Source organism: Saccoglossus kowalevskii, chromosome 7 (assembly GCF_978046115.1).
Source record: "Saccoglossus kowalevskii chromosome 7, keSacKowa6.1, whole genome shotgun sequence".
NCBI classification, from domain to species: domain Eukaryota; kingdom Metazoa; phylum Hemichordata; class Enteropneusta; family Harrimaniidae; genus Saccoglossus; species Saccoglossus kowalevskii.
In genome coordinates this window covers 9,430,853-9,446,357 of record NC_140647.1, presented here as the reverse complement: position 1 = coordinate 9,446,357, position 15,505 = coordinate 9,430,853, and the positions used below count along the sequence as shown (strand labels likewise).

The 15,505-nt window shown below is 34.1% G+C and overlaps 2 protein-coding genes across 2 annotated transcripts in view; both read left to right on the top strand.

The window, feature by feature from the left end:
- LOC100369297 (centromere/kinetochore protein zw10 homolog) overlaps window positions 1-15,363 on the top strand; it is a 39,010-nt gene extending 23,647 nt beyond the window's left edge. Inside the window, exons 7-21 of the mRNA XM_085501049.1 lie at window positions 2,212-2,289; window positions 2,859-2,938; window positions 3,783-3,951; window positions 4,439-4,518; window positions 5,472-5,535; window positions 7,488-7,561; window positions 7,838-7,966; window positions 8,526-8,662; window positions 10,246-10,327; window positions 10,895-11,080; window positions 11,492-11,596; window positions 12,004-12,135; window positions 12,816-12,908; window positions 14,045-14,155; window positions 14,942-15,363. Coding sequence (XP_085357175.1) covers window positions 2,212-2,289; window positions 2,859-2,938; window positions 3,783-3,951; window positions 4,439-4,518; window positions 5,472-5,535; window positions 7,488-7,561; window positions 7,838-7,966; window positions 8,526-8,662; window positions 10,246-10,327; window positions 10,895-11,080; window positions 11,492-11,596; window positions 12,004-12,135; window positions 12,816-12,908; window positions 14,045-14,155; window positions 14,942-15,052 — 1,631 coding nt within the window. The 3' untranslated portion in view covers window positions 15,053-15,363. The remainder of the gene's footprint in view (window positions 1-2,211; window positions 2,290-2,858; window positions 2,939-3,782; window positions 3,952-4,438; window positions 4,519-5,471; window positions 5,536-7,487; window positions 7,562-7,837; window positions 7,967-8,525; window positions 8,663-10,245; window positions 10,328-10,894; window positions 11,081-11,491; window positions 11,597-12,003; window positions 12,136-12,815; window positions 12,909-14,044; window positions 14,156-14,941) is intronic.
- Window positions 1-15,505, top strand: part of LOC100367644 (phospholipid phosphatase 3-like) — a 212,664-nt gene that overhangs the window by 167,362 nt on the left and 29,797 nt on the right. The window lies entirely within an intron of this gene.

The following is a 15,505-nucleotide window of genomic DNA, read 5'->3' as shown; positions in this document are numbered from 1 at the left end:
TTTGATTGATTGGAAAGAAGAGAAGAGTTAATCATATAATAAAATAAAACAATAAATATAAATACCGTATTACCCCGGGCACGCGCCCAGGGGCCTGAATGTACAAAATCGGGAAAAATTTGGGGTGGGCGCTTACCCGAGGACCACCCCAAAAAAGATTTTAAAAAGTTGTTTTTGTGATTGTATGATAAGGTCAAATAAAGGAATGCTTTCGTACACTTTGTACACGTACTTACTTCTTGATTTATGCAAGGTTTCAATAAACGTGAGCACTCGGTCAAGATCTGTGGGAACACTAAGACACAGGGTCGAATTTCAAGAATAAAACTTGTTTTATGTCAGCGAATGAAGTTGTATTACTCACTGAAATTGACTACAAACTATGGTAAATATTGTAATCAATGCACGGTTACATTTTTAGTAACCGTGATCAGTGCAAGTCGAAACGGCCGGGGAAAAACTACCGCTTGTAATCCAAGAAGGCGATGACCTCATTAGCATAATTTTGTTCACGCACGTATTGATACATCGCATCGTAATTACTGAAGAATAGCAAACAGGGTTATGAAACAAAAAAAACTTTTATTACTGATGTGAAATGTTTACAAACTATTGTGAATACATAAACATATCCAAATGGCGATACATAAAAAACAGACTGAAAATAAACTCTGGTCGACCTCATTAACATGATTTATTCACGCACCCACACACAAGACAAAATTATGATGCAACAAGTTCCCACCGTCGGCATGCCTCATTATGGTTATCGTAATGGACTTGAGGTCGGCAAAATGTGTTTTTCTTCAACGGCAGAAAAATAATCCACATGACCGTAATGCCATAGCTGTGATGAGGGATGGAAAGAAAGTAGCAATGTCTCAAAAATGCTAGCTCCCGTTCACAGTCAGCTGGCATCGGTGTCGCTGGGTGTATATGATAGAGGGAAGTTGTGCAACCAAATTTGCCGAGTTCGCAGTTTTTCGACGATAAAAAAATAACTAAGGCAAAAACTCACGGTTTTTCAGCATTTTTGTAATAAAGACATTGTCCTCTATCAATAATCCGCCCCAAATAGAAACGTTTCCACTAATTCTTGTGTTTTTTCGACGTTTTTCGAAAAACCTGCGATTAGGCTGCGAAAGTAGAACATTCCAGAGGGGGTGAAATGGAAGAGCCAAACTTAAAGCGTAAAAATAGAACGCGTATTTTGACCTCTACGTGGCCAACAAATGGCTGGACACGGATACGTTTTTGGTCGTTGCCAAAGAGCCCCGCGTCCATCGCCTGGCGATGCTCTTCCAATGAGTTTTTACGTAAAAACACAAACAAAACGGCCCTTTTCAGGGCCACCACACACTCCAAAAAGAGAACTACCGTAACAAACACACTATTTAAATAAATCAAACGCGTTCGTTTTTGACAAATACAACTTTATTGTTGACCTAATTCTTGGCTAAAAATCACCCTGGGCGTTTAACCGAGGATGTCCCCAACTTTTGTGAAAACAGGAGGGTGGGCGCTTGCCCAGGGAGGGGCGCATGCCCGGGGTAATATGGTAATGTACATAGATCATTTGAGTGAGTCTGGTTGCAGATTAATTCATGAATGGTAAGATTTCCTCCTGAGATGCATAGCTTATACAGTATGTACAATAGGTTATGACTACCAGTATATTTGTGTGATTAAACTTTATCTGACACTTCAAGTTGTATATTCTCAAAGATACATTGTATGTTTAAGTCACTCATTTATGTTTGATTTATGCTTCGTTCTCATATAATACATTGTAAAGTGATTTAATTTCCCGTGATGAAAACTTTAAGTTAAGCTGGCACACACACTCTTACAATATTGGAGACATGCACTTTATTTGAGTTTGGGTACAAAAATTGCATAAATATGAGAAATAGAATTGGATTGCAAATTTAGATTTTTGATGATATTAGTCTATCATTCACTCTTAGTTATTGGCCATACACTACAAATTCATTCAGAAACAAGTTACCTTGTCACATGACCAATGATTTGCATGTCCAATTTGATGCATACAATAATGTATATTAATTACCCGGTAATAGCAATACATAACTTTGCAGCCATTTCCAATTTTGGTCATAGCACTTTATCATAGGCATGAATAACATTTCCCATAATTGCAACAGGGACTGTATCCTTAACAATGACTTGTTTTTCTTTATATATACCTAGCTATTGGCCATAAAATACAGGATGTAATGGGAGCCATGTCTGCTGCCAAAATCCTGAACAACAGATTGCAGTCATTCAGTAAGTTTTTTTTGTAAATCTCATTCATTAATTATCTCAATCTCTTTTATTTCAAGGTATTGGTTTTATAACATGTGTTTATTTGTTTATTTATTTTCTGATGTGCAAAATGCTAATTTCTACTGTTATAAACAGATTATTATTTTTTTAGTGCTGCTGATATAAAAAATAATAATCACTGATATATCAGCTTTGATAGTCACTGGCTTAACAATAAAAAAATATATCAAAACAAATACCATTCTGATTTCATTTGGTGTTATTGTACTTCTGTCGTCAATTGGATCATGTTGTTGGCTGATTGTTAGGAGAAAAGTGATCTACTTATTTGAGTGAATTTGTAGAGTGAATGATATCAATAGATCATTTCTAAAACATGCATATAATACACAGGAAGACTATAAGGCAGATCTTCCCTGTTACCCTGAAGACACTAATAAAGATGTCATTTGAAGGAGAGTAAACGATATGAATACTTGGCTTTGGAGAATTCACATATACCCAGCTACACCACCACTGGTGTTGTCATCAAACTTGTATTCTAATATTTTCTATTTTCATTGTGACAGGTAAAAAATTGGTTGACAATTTATTCCGACACTTGATTTTATTTGGAAACGTTGAGCCTAAAATAGAAACTACCTACCAGGTAGGTACACATGTTTGTGGAAGCTATTACCAGGCATCTGTGACTGAGATCAGTACAAGCAAGTTGCAATCCTAATTCCAAAATGTATACATATTACTGACAAGTGTCAATTATGCTGTCTATAATATCACCTACAGTAACAGTATTCTGGCTAATAGCAGAGTCAATACAATATTGTGCCTGATTGGCTACTCAAACCTAACCAATCAGACCAATTAGAGAGCAGCTTGTTTGTTGACCGGTATTTTTTGACATATCAAATTCTGCCTTGTACATATGCATTGCTCATCTCTAGATTCTGACTGAACACAGCATTTATAGATGATTCAAAGTTCAAAGTTGCGTGGGGATGCACATTGACAGAGTGTAACAATGTTGGCGTCGGTGGTTTCTCATCGGTGCACAACTTAGCCAAAATAAAAAGCATGATCATTTGACCACTGGTATCATAAGACTGGTAGAAGGTAATACATTTGGCATTGGTATTCAAAAATCTTTGGGGGGGTGTTGCCATGGTTGGCCCAGAATTTTTTGTCAGATTTCGCCTGCCCATGAGACCTGCCTGCCAAGAACGAAATCAGCCCATCCGAAAAAATCACAAAACAGTTAATACGTGAATAGCGAAGTGGATTGCCAACATTATTGATTAAATATACTGGGAGAAAGAGCAGTCCTCATTTTATATCATTTAACAAATCAAATACACTGCAAAATTTATAAAGTTTTTGAATAGCATCACACATTGTTGGACTAGCAACTGTATTCTTATGTTTGCTAGTGGAAAGGTGTTCCATGGTCTTGAATTCTCATTTATTCCATATCTGATAACCATTGTGTATTACAGTATGTTGTAATCAGTTTGAAGAGGACTGGTAGAGGTAAGGGTCATATTGCACCACAACAGCTTTACAAATATCTGCTAATTGTACTGGATACAATACGAAAACAGTTTATGAATGTGAAGATTGAAGCCACTGAAAATAACACTGGTGTATCACTCATGAAGATATTGGGTAAATAACTTGTGAATAGAGTTGTTGTGATTCGCTGACAATGATCTGCATTCATTTCATTACTACAGCATCCGACCATATATTACTGCACTTCCCTCCATCGTCATGTCATACTAGTATGAATCAGTATATGTTGTCTTAAATTCACCACTTTCCAAATAAGGAAAGTACATGTGCAATTGCGCAAAAGATGTGCGTTATAGTTGCGTGGATCAGATTGGCCAAAAGCTGTCAATCTCATTGGTTGGCAGCTTACAAGTCATGTTACTCATTAGCATATTTATCAGCACAAAAACGAAGTGACAGTTACAGAGGGCGTGGCAGAATAGACCAGTCGTGGTAATTTCACGTCAAGGCAGAAGATTCTACAAACTTGTTCTAAAAGATTTAGCATATAAAAAAATAAAATTGCCACTACTGCTGGGCCAGTAAAAAATAAGCTTTTAATATTCAGTAGTTCCACTTATTCATACACCTTTCATTGCAGGTGATTGTATATGGAAGGACTTGTCTGTGACTGTTATAAACCACTGCCTTGTACATTCAATACCTACCTCAAGTACCCAGGTAAGTTTGAATCCTGTATAGGGCTGAACAGTAAGCCTTGGGAAAACTATAAAGGTTACATTGCTGCCTAGATTTGTACTAAATATGGACAACTGAAAAAATATATATAAAGTCAATAAAATGTCACTGTATTGAAATCAGAATTAACAATTATACAGCTAGAAGCACTGAGACTTTGATGCAAAGTTTTAGTTTTATGAATACTATGACAGAACGCCAATGCCTTGCCCTTATGTTTTGTGATACAGTGTATCCTGCTATGGATACACAACATAACAAGTGACAATAACTGACATACTCCACTAATATCAAGGCAAGGCCATTGTGTTCTGTTATTATCACATATGTTTCTAGACTTTACTAAAATTGACAAGAAAGAACACTACATCCCATGCCACTCCATAAGTGAGCACTAGAATAGTGACCTATTTAAAATTCTGTCCAATAATTGGTCAATTCAAATATGCAAATAGACACTCACTCATCACAGTGTTTTAACTGACACTGAAACCCTGACAGCCAGAGTGTCATTGCTGTGTCAATTTTCAATCATTTCTGTTTCACCTTTGAGCTGGGTTTTAGATTATTTTCACATTTTGATTTGTGATAAAATTCTGTAGAAAACAAAGATTCCTCTCAGCAGACACACCACCCTGGTGTTTTACATTCAAGGAATGTGAATGAGCTTCCACTTTAGAATTTAAAAAATACTGGCAAGAACATAACTTCAGATGTCTGAATCGAGTTATGCAACACTTGACAAGAACTGACATCTCATTTGCATATCAGTTGTTGACAATACCGATAATGTTCCACGGCAAATGACAGCAAAATCTGTAGTACATATACGACAATGTTCGAGGAATCACTGTGAAACCAATACATGAATTTTGATTTGTATCGAGAAAAAAAAGTTATTGTTCACACTGCTGTATATAACTTGTGTTTTCTAGTTGGAAAGTTACATGGAAGTCATCAAAGCTACAGAAGAATTTGAGATGAAACTTGCTGAATGGGGTGAGTATTGTTTTCATTTTCTTGATGCTGTATTGTTGTCTTGCTGTCAGAATGATTAATTTGATAATCATATTTGAATAATGGACATTACAGTGCATACTCATTGATTGTATTAGACATTTTGTTAACATCACAGTTGTTTATATAATGCACATTTTTGAAATAAACATCACAAAATCACATACCCACAGGCTTATTGTAGCTTCTTTGATCTTATGTGCAATTCTGCTTGAACATTACTCTAGTTTAGCAATGTCTGAAGGTCTGTATAATCTTGTGTTTTTGACTCCTATGTGCGAAGCACAAAAAGGGAGTCTTTGCAGTTAGTGTGTCTGTCTGTGTGTCTGTGTCTGTGTGTGTCTGTTCCACTGATATCTCAAGAACCATACATTGATTTTTGATGAAACTTGGTGCATAGATGCTCTGGACCAATGCGCAGATTTGATTAGTTTTGGATAAAAATCTGTGCAATATTAATTACCTAATTTGCATAATGATTAATCAATTTTGGGCTTTTCCACTGATATCTCAAGTACTAATCATCACATTTCAATAAAACTTGGTACATAGATATCATAGGACACTGCACAGACCTGATAGTTTTTAAGGTAATATCAGTACATATTAATTACCTAATTTGCATAATTAATTAATTTTCAGCTTTTGATATTTTAAGTAGTAATCATCACATTTCAATAAAACTTGGTACATAGATATCATAGGACACTGCACAGACCTGATAGTTTTTAGGGTAATATCAGTACATATTAATTACCTAATTTGCATAATTAATTAATTTTCAGCTTTTGATATTTCAAGTAGTAATCATCACATTTCTATGGAACTTGGTACATAAATGTCATATGACACTTCACAGACCTGATAGTTTTTAGGGTAATATCAGTACATATTAATTACCTAATTTGCATAATTAATAAATTTTCAAGTAGTAATCATCACATTTCAATGAAACTTGGTACATAGTTACTTAAAGACTATGCAGAGACCTGATTAGTTTTGGGGTAAATATTTGTGCATATTAATCACCCTATTAGCATAATTACCCCGGTAGTTAATTTTCAGCTTTTCGACTGATAACTCAAGTACTGATCATCATATTTCAATGAGACTTGCTACATAGATCCTCTAGGACTATGCAGACCTTATTAGTTTTAGGAACAATAATTGTGGATATTGATTACCTCATTTGCGTAATTAGTTAATTTTTTCCATGATTGTTCCACTGAAATATAAAGAGCCACTAATTGGATTTTATTGAAACATCATCACATTTCAGTGACCCTAGGACTATGCAGAGTCCCAATTAGTTTTTGGTAAATATTTATTCTTATTAATCACCTAATTAAAATAATTAATTAACACTGATATCTCAATTACTGATAATCACATTTGAATAAAATTTGGTACATAAATGCTCTAGAACAATAGACATGCCCGATGAATTTTGGGTTGAAATTTGTTTATATTAATTCACTAATAATAATTCATAGTTTTTTTGTTCTAATCACATTTCAATGAAACTTGGTACATAGATATTAAATTAAACAGGCCTTACTAGTTTTACACTCAAATCTGTTCATATCAGTTACCTGATTTACATAATTAGTTTTCAGCTATTCCATCAATATCTCAAGTACAAGTAATTTTGAATTAATTTTTAATGTGTCTTCAATACTCTTAGCACACGGGAGTTCTTTCTAAGCTCTCTTTGATTGACTTTTTAATACAGCTCATCAGACTTGCACCTTGTATCTGTGTCATATGGATCAATGCTGCCAATTATCAAAAATGCTTGGCAATGTGTTCTGTAGATCTACCAGTCAGTAATGCATATAAAGTGCTGCTGTGATTAGTCAGAACAAGCTCCAATGGCGTATGGAAGTATTGCTGAAAATGAATTAATGTTTATTTTGTATATTCTTACTATGTAGGCTTCCTTACTGAAGGTACCTCCCCACTGTTGACATATGCCAGGGATGTCAATGTACACTTTGCAAACAAAAAGGTAAGGGTTAAATCCATGACCAACGGTGTTTATATATATTAATCCTAGCACCTAGTCAAGAAGGATGAAAAATGCGATTATGTGAATGGAGATGTGTAGCAAACAGCACTTTCCTAATGCACAGAGTGCTTGTCTATCAACCAAACAGCGAATCAATGAATGATTTGTATTTTTCTGAGAAATGCCTAGGAACACTGATTATCATGTCAACTGCCCACATACAAGTGATATTAAAAAAAGCGTCCTGTCTCGTCTTTTTAAACTCTCTCTTTACAGTGTCAAGATCTGATTGTAAAAGCTAGAAGTCTGATGATGACTGATCTACACAATACTATCTATATTGGAGATGAGTCTCCACCAGAAAAATTACAAAAGTTGCATAGTAGTGATGTCAGAGATGAAAAGGTGAGTTCATTTCAGTCACTGCTGACGAGTCAAGCCTGGATACTGTCAACCATTTGTACAAGAGACCAATATTTTGCAAATCAGGAAAAATATTGTCACAGTGAAACTTTCATTGGGAATCTCATATTAACTTGAATCTGAAGTAATTATTAATTTTCTTTTTGGATGAAATCCAAAATCAGGAAATATTAATTCTGTCTTTATGTCTGGAGTCATTTCTTAGGCACGCTTTGACACTCAACACATGTACAGCATTTGAACAAATAAAACCCTAAAAGCTTGCAGTTATTTTGATTCTTAAACCTGTTCAAAATCATTACCCTGAGATGAACCAAAAGTTATTATACATTCAGATTCAAATAATTCAATTGCCAGTTGCTGACCCATTTGATTTTGTTCATGCCAATGCCTATTCCACACTAATTCTACACACAAGTACTTCCTAGTGATTGATCTTAACATCTGACATCCAACATTATATTTTCATTTCAGAAAAAAAATTACATACCAAATGCTGTTCATATACTTGCTGTAGTTATGAAATAAATTTCTCTTGCAGACAGCAATAGCTGACAAAGACGTCTTAAGTGAGGGCACACTACAACTACCAAAATGTCAAATTAGTCAGTCTGTTCATCAGTTGATGAATGTGGCTTATGAAACATTACAAGAAGCTGTTACAAGCACAACACAGTGGTAAGTATGTTCATTTGACACAACACAGTGGTAAGTCTCTTCAGTTGACACAACACAGTAGTAAATCTACACAACACAGTGGTAAGTCTCATTTGTTGAAACAACACAGTGTGGTAAGTCTCTTCAGTTGACACAGATAAGTTAACACAACACAGTGGTAAGTGTCATTAGTTGACAGAACACAGTGGTAAGTCTCATTAGTTGCCACAACACAGTGGTAAGTCTCATCAGTTGCCACAACACAGTGGTAAGTCTCATTAGTTGACAGAACACAGTGGTAAGTCTCATTAGTTGACAGAACACAGTGGTAAGTTTCATCAGTTGCCACAACACAGTGGTATTAAGTCACTTCAGTTGACACAACATAATGGTAAGTCTCTTCAGTTGACACAACACAGTGGCGGCTATTTTGTTTTAATGAATGTGGTTCTAGTGCTATATCTCTTTGCTTGCTTTGCTTTGACTGATTATATTCAAATTTTAAATATTCATTATACATTATGTCATAGATATACAGATTTAATGGTTTGACGATCCTATTCAAAATGGCCGAATGGTAGCCATTTTTGTGCTAACAAAATTATCAAATATCAAGCATTTCTGACATTTATGGATGGATGGATTTCGTTCAAACTTATAACATACATTAGACATTACGGGTTCCTGATGGGCTCATACCACTAATTGAATTTCCATAGACGACAATGTTAACATATGACGAGATTGCTATATGAAAATGATGAAGAAAGTTGAAAACATGGCTCAAAAATGAGAAATCAACATGCCAGTAATCAACCATATGAATAAAACTAACATGTTGGCCAGCTCAAACTCTTACAAATCTCAGGTAAACAAGACACACCTACTGTATTTAGATTGCACCTAGAGAAATCACTGGAAAAGCACCAAGATTAGAAATCAAAATACACACAGAATAAACCCACAGGTACACAGCCGCTAAGTTGTAAACAAAAGACCACATGTTGGTCTCACCTGAGAAAAAAAATATTTAAAAAATTTCATTGGCTCTTTCAAGGCATTTAAATTGAAATACGAGCAGCCATTGGTTAATTAGTGGCATGAGACCTGATGCACGTAATTTTATTTTTCAGATCGGATTCAAAATGGCTGACTGGCGGCCATTTTGTTTTAATGAATGGGCTTCTAGAGCCATATCTCTGACATGCTTTCACTGATTATGTTCAAATTTTTTATATTCATTATACATTATGTTATAGATATATACATGTATTCAAAATGGCTGATTTTGTTATTGCTGTTCCAGAGCACTATCTCTCAATACAGATACAAATGTCAATCATTTTAAAGTTAACCAATCATCATAATCATATTCCTGACATGGTTATATTACAGCTATATTACTATAAACAAAACTATATATCTTAAATTTGATAACTAACGGGGACTGTGCCATGAATGGCTTATTTTCATTAATATTGCCAAAATGTGATCTTGTGAAAGATTTTAGTACTAATTGTATACTCCATGCCTTTCTGAAAATTATATTTCACATAAAACTATATGTGTTGAATGAATAGTATTATAATTTTCATTCATTTCAGTGCTATCCAGTTGTTCTACACTGTCAGAAACATGTTTGAACTGTTTTGTGATGTAGTACCAACATATCATAAACAGAGTTTGGTAAGTTGGTGACCTTTTCCTGTTTTGATAACCTTAGTACGGTAATCAAGTTTTTTCATGGTATAATAATAATAACTTTATTGTTATCGAATCTCTGTTGAGATATAGATAAAATTACAATAAAGAATAAAATCATAATAATAAAAAAGTAAAAACGGAAAATTCAGTCGAGACAAAAGTAAAATAAGTACATAGATGGTAATATTACAATAAAATGTTATTTATTTATTTTTTTGGTGGTTCTGGTATGGTAATTCATAATGTCATAGTCAGAATAAGTTCAACTGATAAGTGATGCAAATCAATGTGTATGCATTGATTATAGTCTTTTGAGTCAACTTTAGTCACTACCACAAAATTTGTACTCCATAATTTGTTAGCAATTTTGTGCTCAAGAATAGTGCTCAAGAGTTTAAAATTTTGATTTTTTTTTTTAAATTCAGAGGAAATCTTTAAAAAATGCTTTGATGCAGACATTTTCAACTGTAGTGCACGATGACCAGGAAAATGATTATAAAAGTTACCACACACATTTATTTTTTATTTGCCTTTAATTTTCTCTTATAGCAAGAATTACCTCAGCTATCAGCACTGCATCATAATAACTGTATGTACATATCTCATCATTTGCTGACAATGGGACATCAATACAAGAACCAGTTACCATCACCGCTCTGTGATGGTGCTGCAACATTTGTAGACATGGTACCAATCTTTAGAAAACTGGCAACTGACTGTTTTCTCCAACAAATGGTAAGTAACATTTGGCACAACGCTATACTATATTTAGTTTGAAATTAGATCTTCGCAGACGTCTCATTGTAGTGAGTTTTATAGAGCTATATCAAAGAGGGAACGACCAAGAAGCATGTAAAGTTGCGACTTTACACCCCCATTGACACTGTAATTGACGAACAGTACTGTAGGTGATAAGTTGTCTTCTCCAGGCCATTAAAAGCGAATTAAATAAACAATGCAATGAAACATTAGTTTTTTTACTTCAAAACTACCAGAAATCGTGACTTATTGAGGCACGACTTAGCAAGGGGTCACTGTAGTTAGGCTATATAACTTTCTAGACGAATGATGAGTGATAACAAGATAAGGAATAAGCTACATTTGTACTTTAGAGTTTATGAACGATTATGATTTGTTTTTTGTCAGAGAATACAGCGTACACAAATGATGGAAAGTCTGTCCGGTGCTTCAGGCTTCATTCAAGTGGAAGAAGATGACAATAGGAAGACAGCTGAAAAAGCCATCAAACAGGTGAGTAGGTAACATTGAGTTACTTTGTGCAAGATGGCATAACAGAGTGATTTGGGATATTTATGTGTGTTTTTTGAAAGTCATTTCATAGTTTAACTGCCAGAAATATGTACAGTAAACTAAACAGTGAATTTCTGTCATAGAATCTGTGAACATTGTCTGACACCAAATTAATGTGGTCTGTTCTGTTTTATATATTCAGCTGTCAGTATGTGTGTCATTATAGACAGAAAGAAAAATACAGAGGGACTGTTTCAACATGTATATGTGCATCAATTAAATTTCACTATCTGTATAAATAAAATGCAAAATGTGATTTATAAAGTAAATCTTATGAAAATAGCCCTCGCTGAAATACTTTTATTATGTCAAAGTGTGTTCTGATGTTAATAAATGTTTTTTGTCAGGTTCTGCATCAGTTGAACCATCTCAGCAGAGTGTGGAATGAAGTCCTACCATCGTCAGTTTATGTCAAAGCCATGTCAACGCTAATTAATACTGCCTTGTTGGAAATCATTAATAAAGTTACAGCATTAGAGGTACAGAGATTTATAATGATGAATAAGGTTTGGACCATGCAGCCTCTGCAAATACAAAAAATATAATATTACCGGTATAACAGTATAGCTTAAAGTATCAGTATGGAACTGTTACTTAAATGCAAGGGAGTTTGAACTGCTTATGAATTTAATACATGTCATATTAGTCCATTGAAATATAGTGAAACATCTCATGATGGCGAAAATCAGGATTTTCTTTTATTACATAGCATATAGGTATCATATATAGGATGACATCACTTTCCTATTGTAAATTCAGATGCAGGTGCTGTGTCAAAGGTCAAGTGAGGAAAATCACTAGCCATGGTCTTGACACAGAGGGCGATATACATTTGTCACTGTTACAGGCTTATGCAAACATATTATACCCAGCTTGTAATTACATTAATGAATTGCAAATATTCATTCACCAACAATGCTCTAGATCTGTCACCTAATGCAAGTATTACCCGGGTACAAAATAAATCATTGTTGCAGGCTTGTACCATTGAAAAATGCTCGTATCCACCTGTGTAGAGGCTTGTCACTATTCAGTGTATCAAAAAAAAATGCTGCCGACAATGTTGTGAGGGAAACGATAAGGTGATGGTGATCTTCTCTGGCACTGAATCTATTTATCTATATTGTATTATATGTGATGTTTTGATCTTCTATTTTAGGATATTTCAGTTGATGATTCGGATCAGTTGAAATCATTATTTACAATTATTGTTGACAAAGCACCACCACTTCTCCAACTGGACATTTCAGAGGTAAAGTGGCTTTGTAAACCATTAATACCTGTGTTATTTGTTATCACTGTGAAGTATTATAAGAATACATAGAAAATTTGTGTTTCATTTTCATCAAACACTGATTCCAGTACGAGTAATTACTTTATTCCATGAGCTAACTCAATTGACAGATTTTGCCTGCCATCATGGTATAGCATACTTCAATTTCTTATACATTTAGTAGAAAGTCAATGACTGTGAAATAATCTAGATATACAAATATCTTTGAGAATTATGACTATAACACCAGTTATGTTTGCACAAAGATTGTATTGTTACAATCTTAGACAGATAATTTAAATGTATCCTGTTTATCTGATCTGTTCATATTTTTATTTTCCATTTGACTTAGACCCAAATAGGGATGTTTTAGGTTTCATTTGACTTAGACCTATATAGGGATGTTTTGAGTTTCATTCGGCTTAGATCCCAGATAGGGATATTTTGTTTTAGGTTTCATTTGACTTAGACCTATATAGGGATGTTTTGAGTTTCATTTGGCTTAGACCCAGATAGGGATATTTTGTGTTTCATTCAACTTAGACACAAATATCAATGTTTTGAGTTTCATTTGACTTAGACCCAAATAGGGATGTTTTGGGTTTAATTTGATTTAGGCCCAAATAGGGATGTTTTGGGTTTAATTTGACTTAGGCCCAAATAGGGATGTTTTGGGTTACATTCAACTTAAACCAAAATAGGGATGTTTTGAGTTTTATTTTTTTTTTGACTGATTTTGTTCTAAGCTGGTACAGACATAAAACATAATATCATATACATATGTATGTCAATTTTGAACAACTGACAGCCATGTTTGTGCAAAAGAACACCAAATACACCCAGGCATGCCTGTGCTGATTTCAGTCAAACTACCGGTAATGAATCATTAGCATTGCTCATGGTTGGTTACTGTTGTTTTTCCATGTATCCTACTTGTTTCTTTGATACACTTTCATCAATTTGGATTTTCCAAATGTCATCATCGGTATTTCTGACACCCTTTATCAATTTTAAAAATATGAGTGATTCATAGATGAACTAATTTAAGTGTTAATTATTTTTGTTTTTTCATTGATGATGATTTATTATAAATCTTCAACACATCATCACTATAGGAAGTATACCCACTAGAAGTGCATGTAAATCAGTGGAGGAAGTTTAATGAATTGATTATTGTCTTAGAAGCGAGTCTACAAGAGATTGAAGACAGATGGACAGATGGAAAGGTAAATGTTGGCTCTATCTTCACATTAAATGTTTTTTACTCCAGTGTGTGGCACATAAGAGGTTTAACCCTGTCTATATGTGTTTGAATTTTCTTCCACTGACATGGCTATTTTGATATATGCTTATTAATTGACTGGTACTGGTGTGAACCTTAAAGGGAACCTCAATCCAAACAACATAATGACCCCTAAAGAAAAAGCTCCACAAATGTAGGAGAATGCAATTTAGTTTTGTTGTATCACTTTTCATTCTCTAGATATTCCACTTTTCATCAGTATTACGTAGTCAGCCATCTTGATTTTCAAGCAAGGTGATATATCGCATGTTGAGCACAAAAAAGGGACAAAAAAGTGACATTCTATATTTCACAACTAAAATATTGATTTTTATTTTTTTAACGTTTTTAACAATATCTTCACTTTATGTGTATTTGTGAAATTCCAATTTCCATTACTATAATTATATACATGAGTAATATGCACAACGAAAATTTGAACTAATTCGCATCAGTATTTCTCATGTTATAGATGAAATAATTAATTTCTGACAACAGATTCTATGATGTCATAGTGTACCCATAATCCTTTGCTTGAGAATCAAGATGGCTGACTACTTAATAACGATGAAAAGTTGAATATCTAGAGAATGAAAACTGATATAAAAAAAGTGTAAACTGCATTCTCCTACATTTGTGGAGCTTTTTCTTTAGGGGTCATTATGTTGTTTGGATTGAGGTTCCCTTTAAGTGCTTGTTATTTATTTTATTCTTTGTATATTTTTTACAGGGACCCCTTGCACATGCGTTCAGTGCCAATGAAATTAGGAACCTGATACGAGCGTTGTTCCAGAATACAGAGAAAAGAGCAGCAGTACTAGCCAAAATAAAAGCAACATGATTTAAATAGTAATTTTATCATCAATACCGGTAGATAAACTCTTTGAAATGTCCATGGACATAAGAACACACTACCATTTTTGACTATTTTGTATGCTAATGCTACCCATATAGTGTACCAAATGATTTGTATGGATATCATAACCTGAATTATATAGTCTTTTTTGTCACCAAGATAGAACAAAAGGTTGATATATTGTGGTATATTCAGTATTCAATCAACCTGGATCCCTGACATGAGATATACTACAGAATAAATGTGCTGTATCATTATTTACACTACCTAAAATAAATATTGTGTTTTAGTATAAAGACATATTAATACTTTTTATAGTAGAGTATGTTAGTGCATTCCTTCCTTCTCACCTAAGCATTGGCTGTTGTCTCAATAGTCCATCCCTCCCTTCTCACCTAAGCATTGGTTGTTGTCTCAATAGTCCATCCCTCCCTTCTC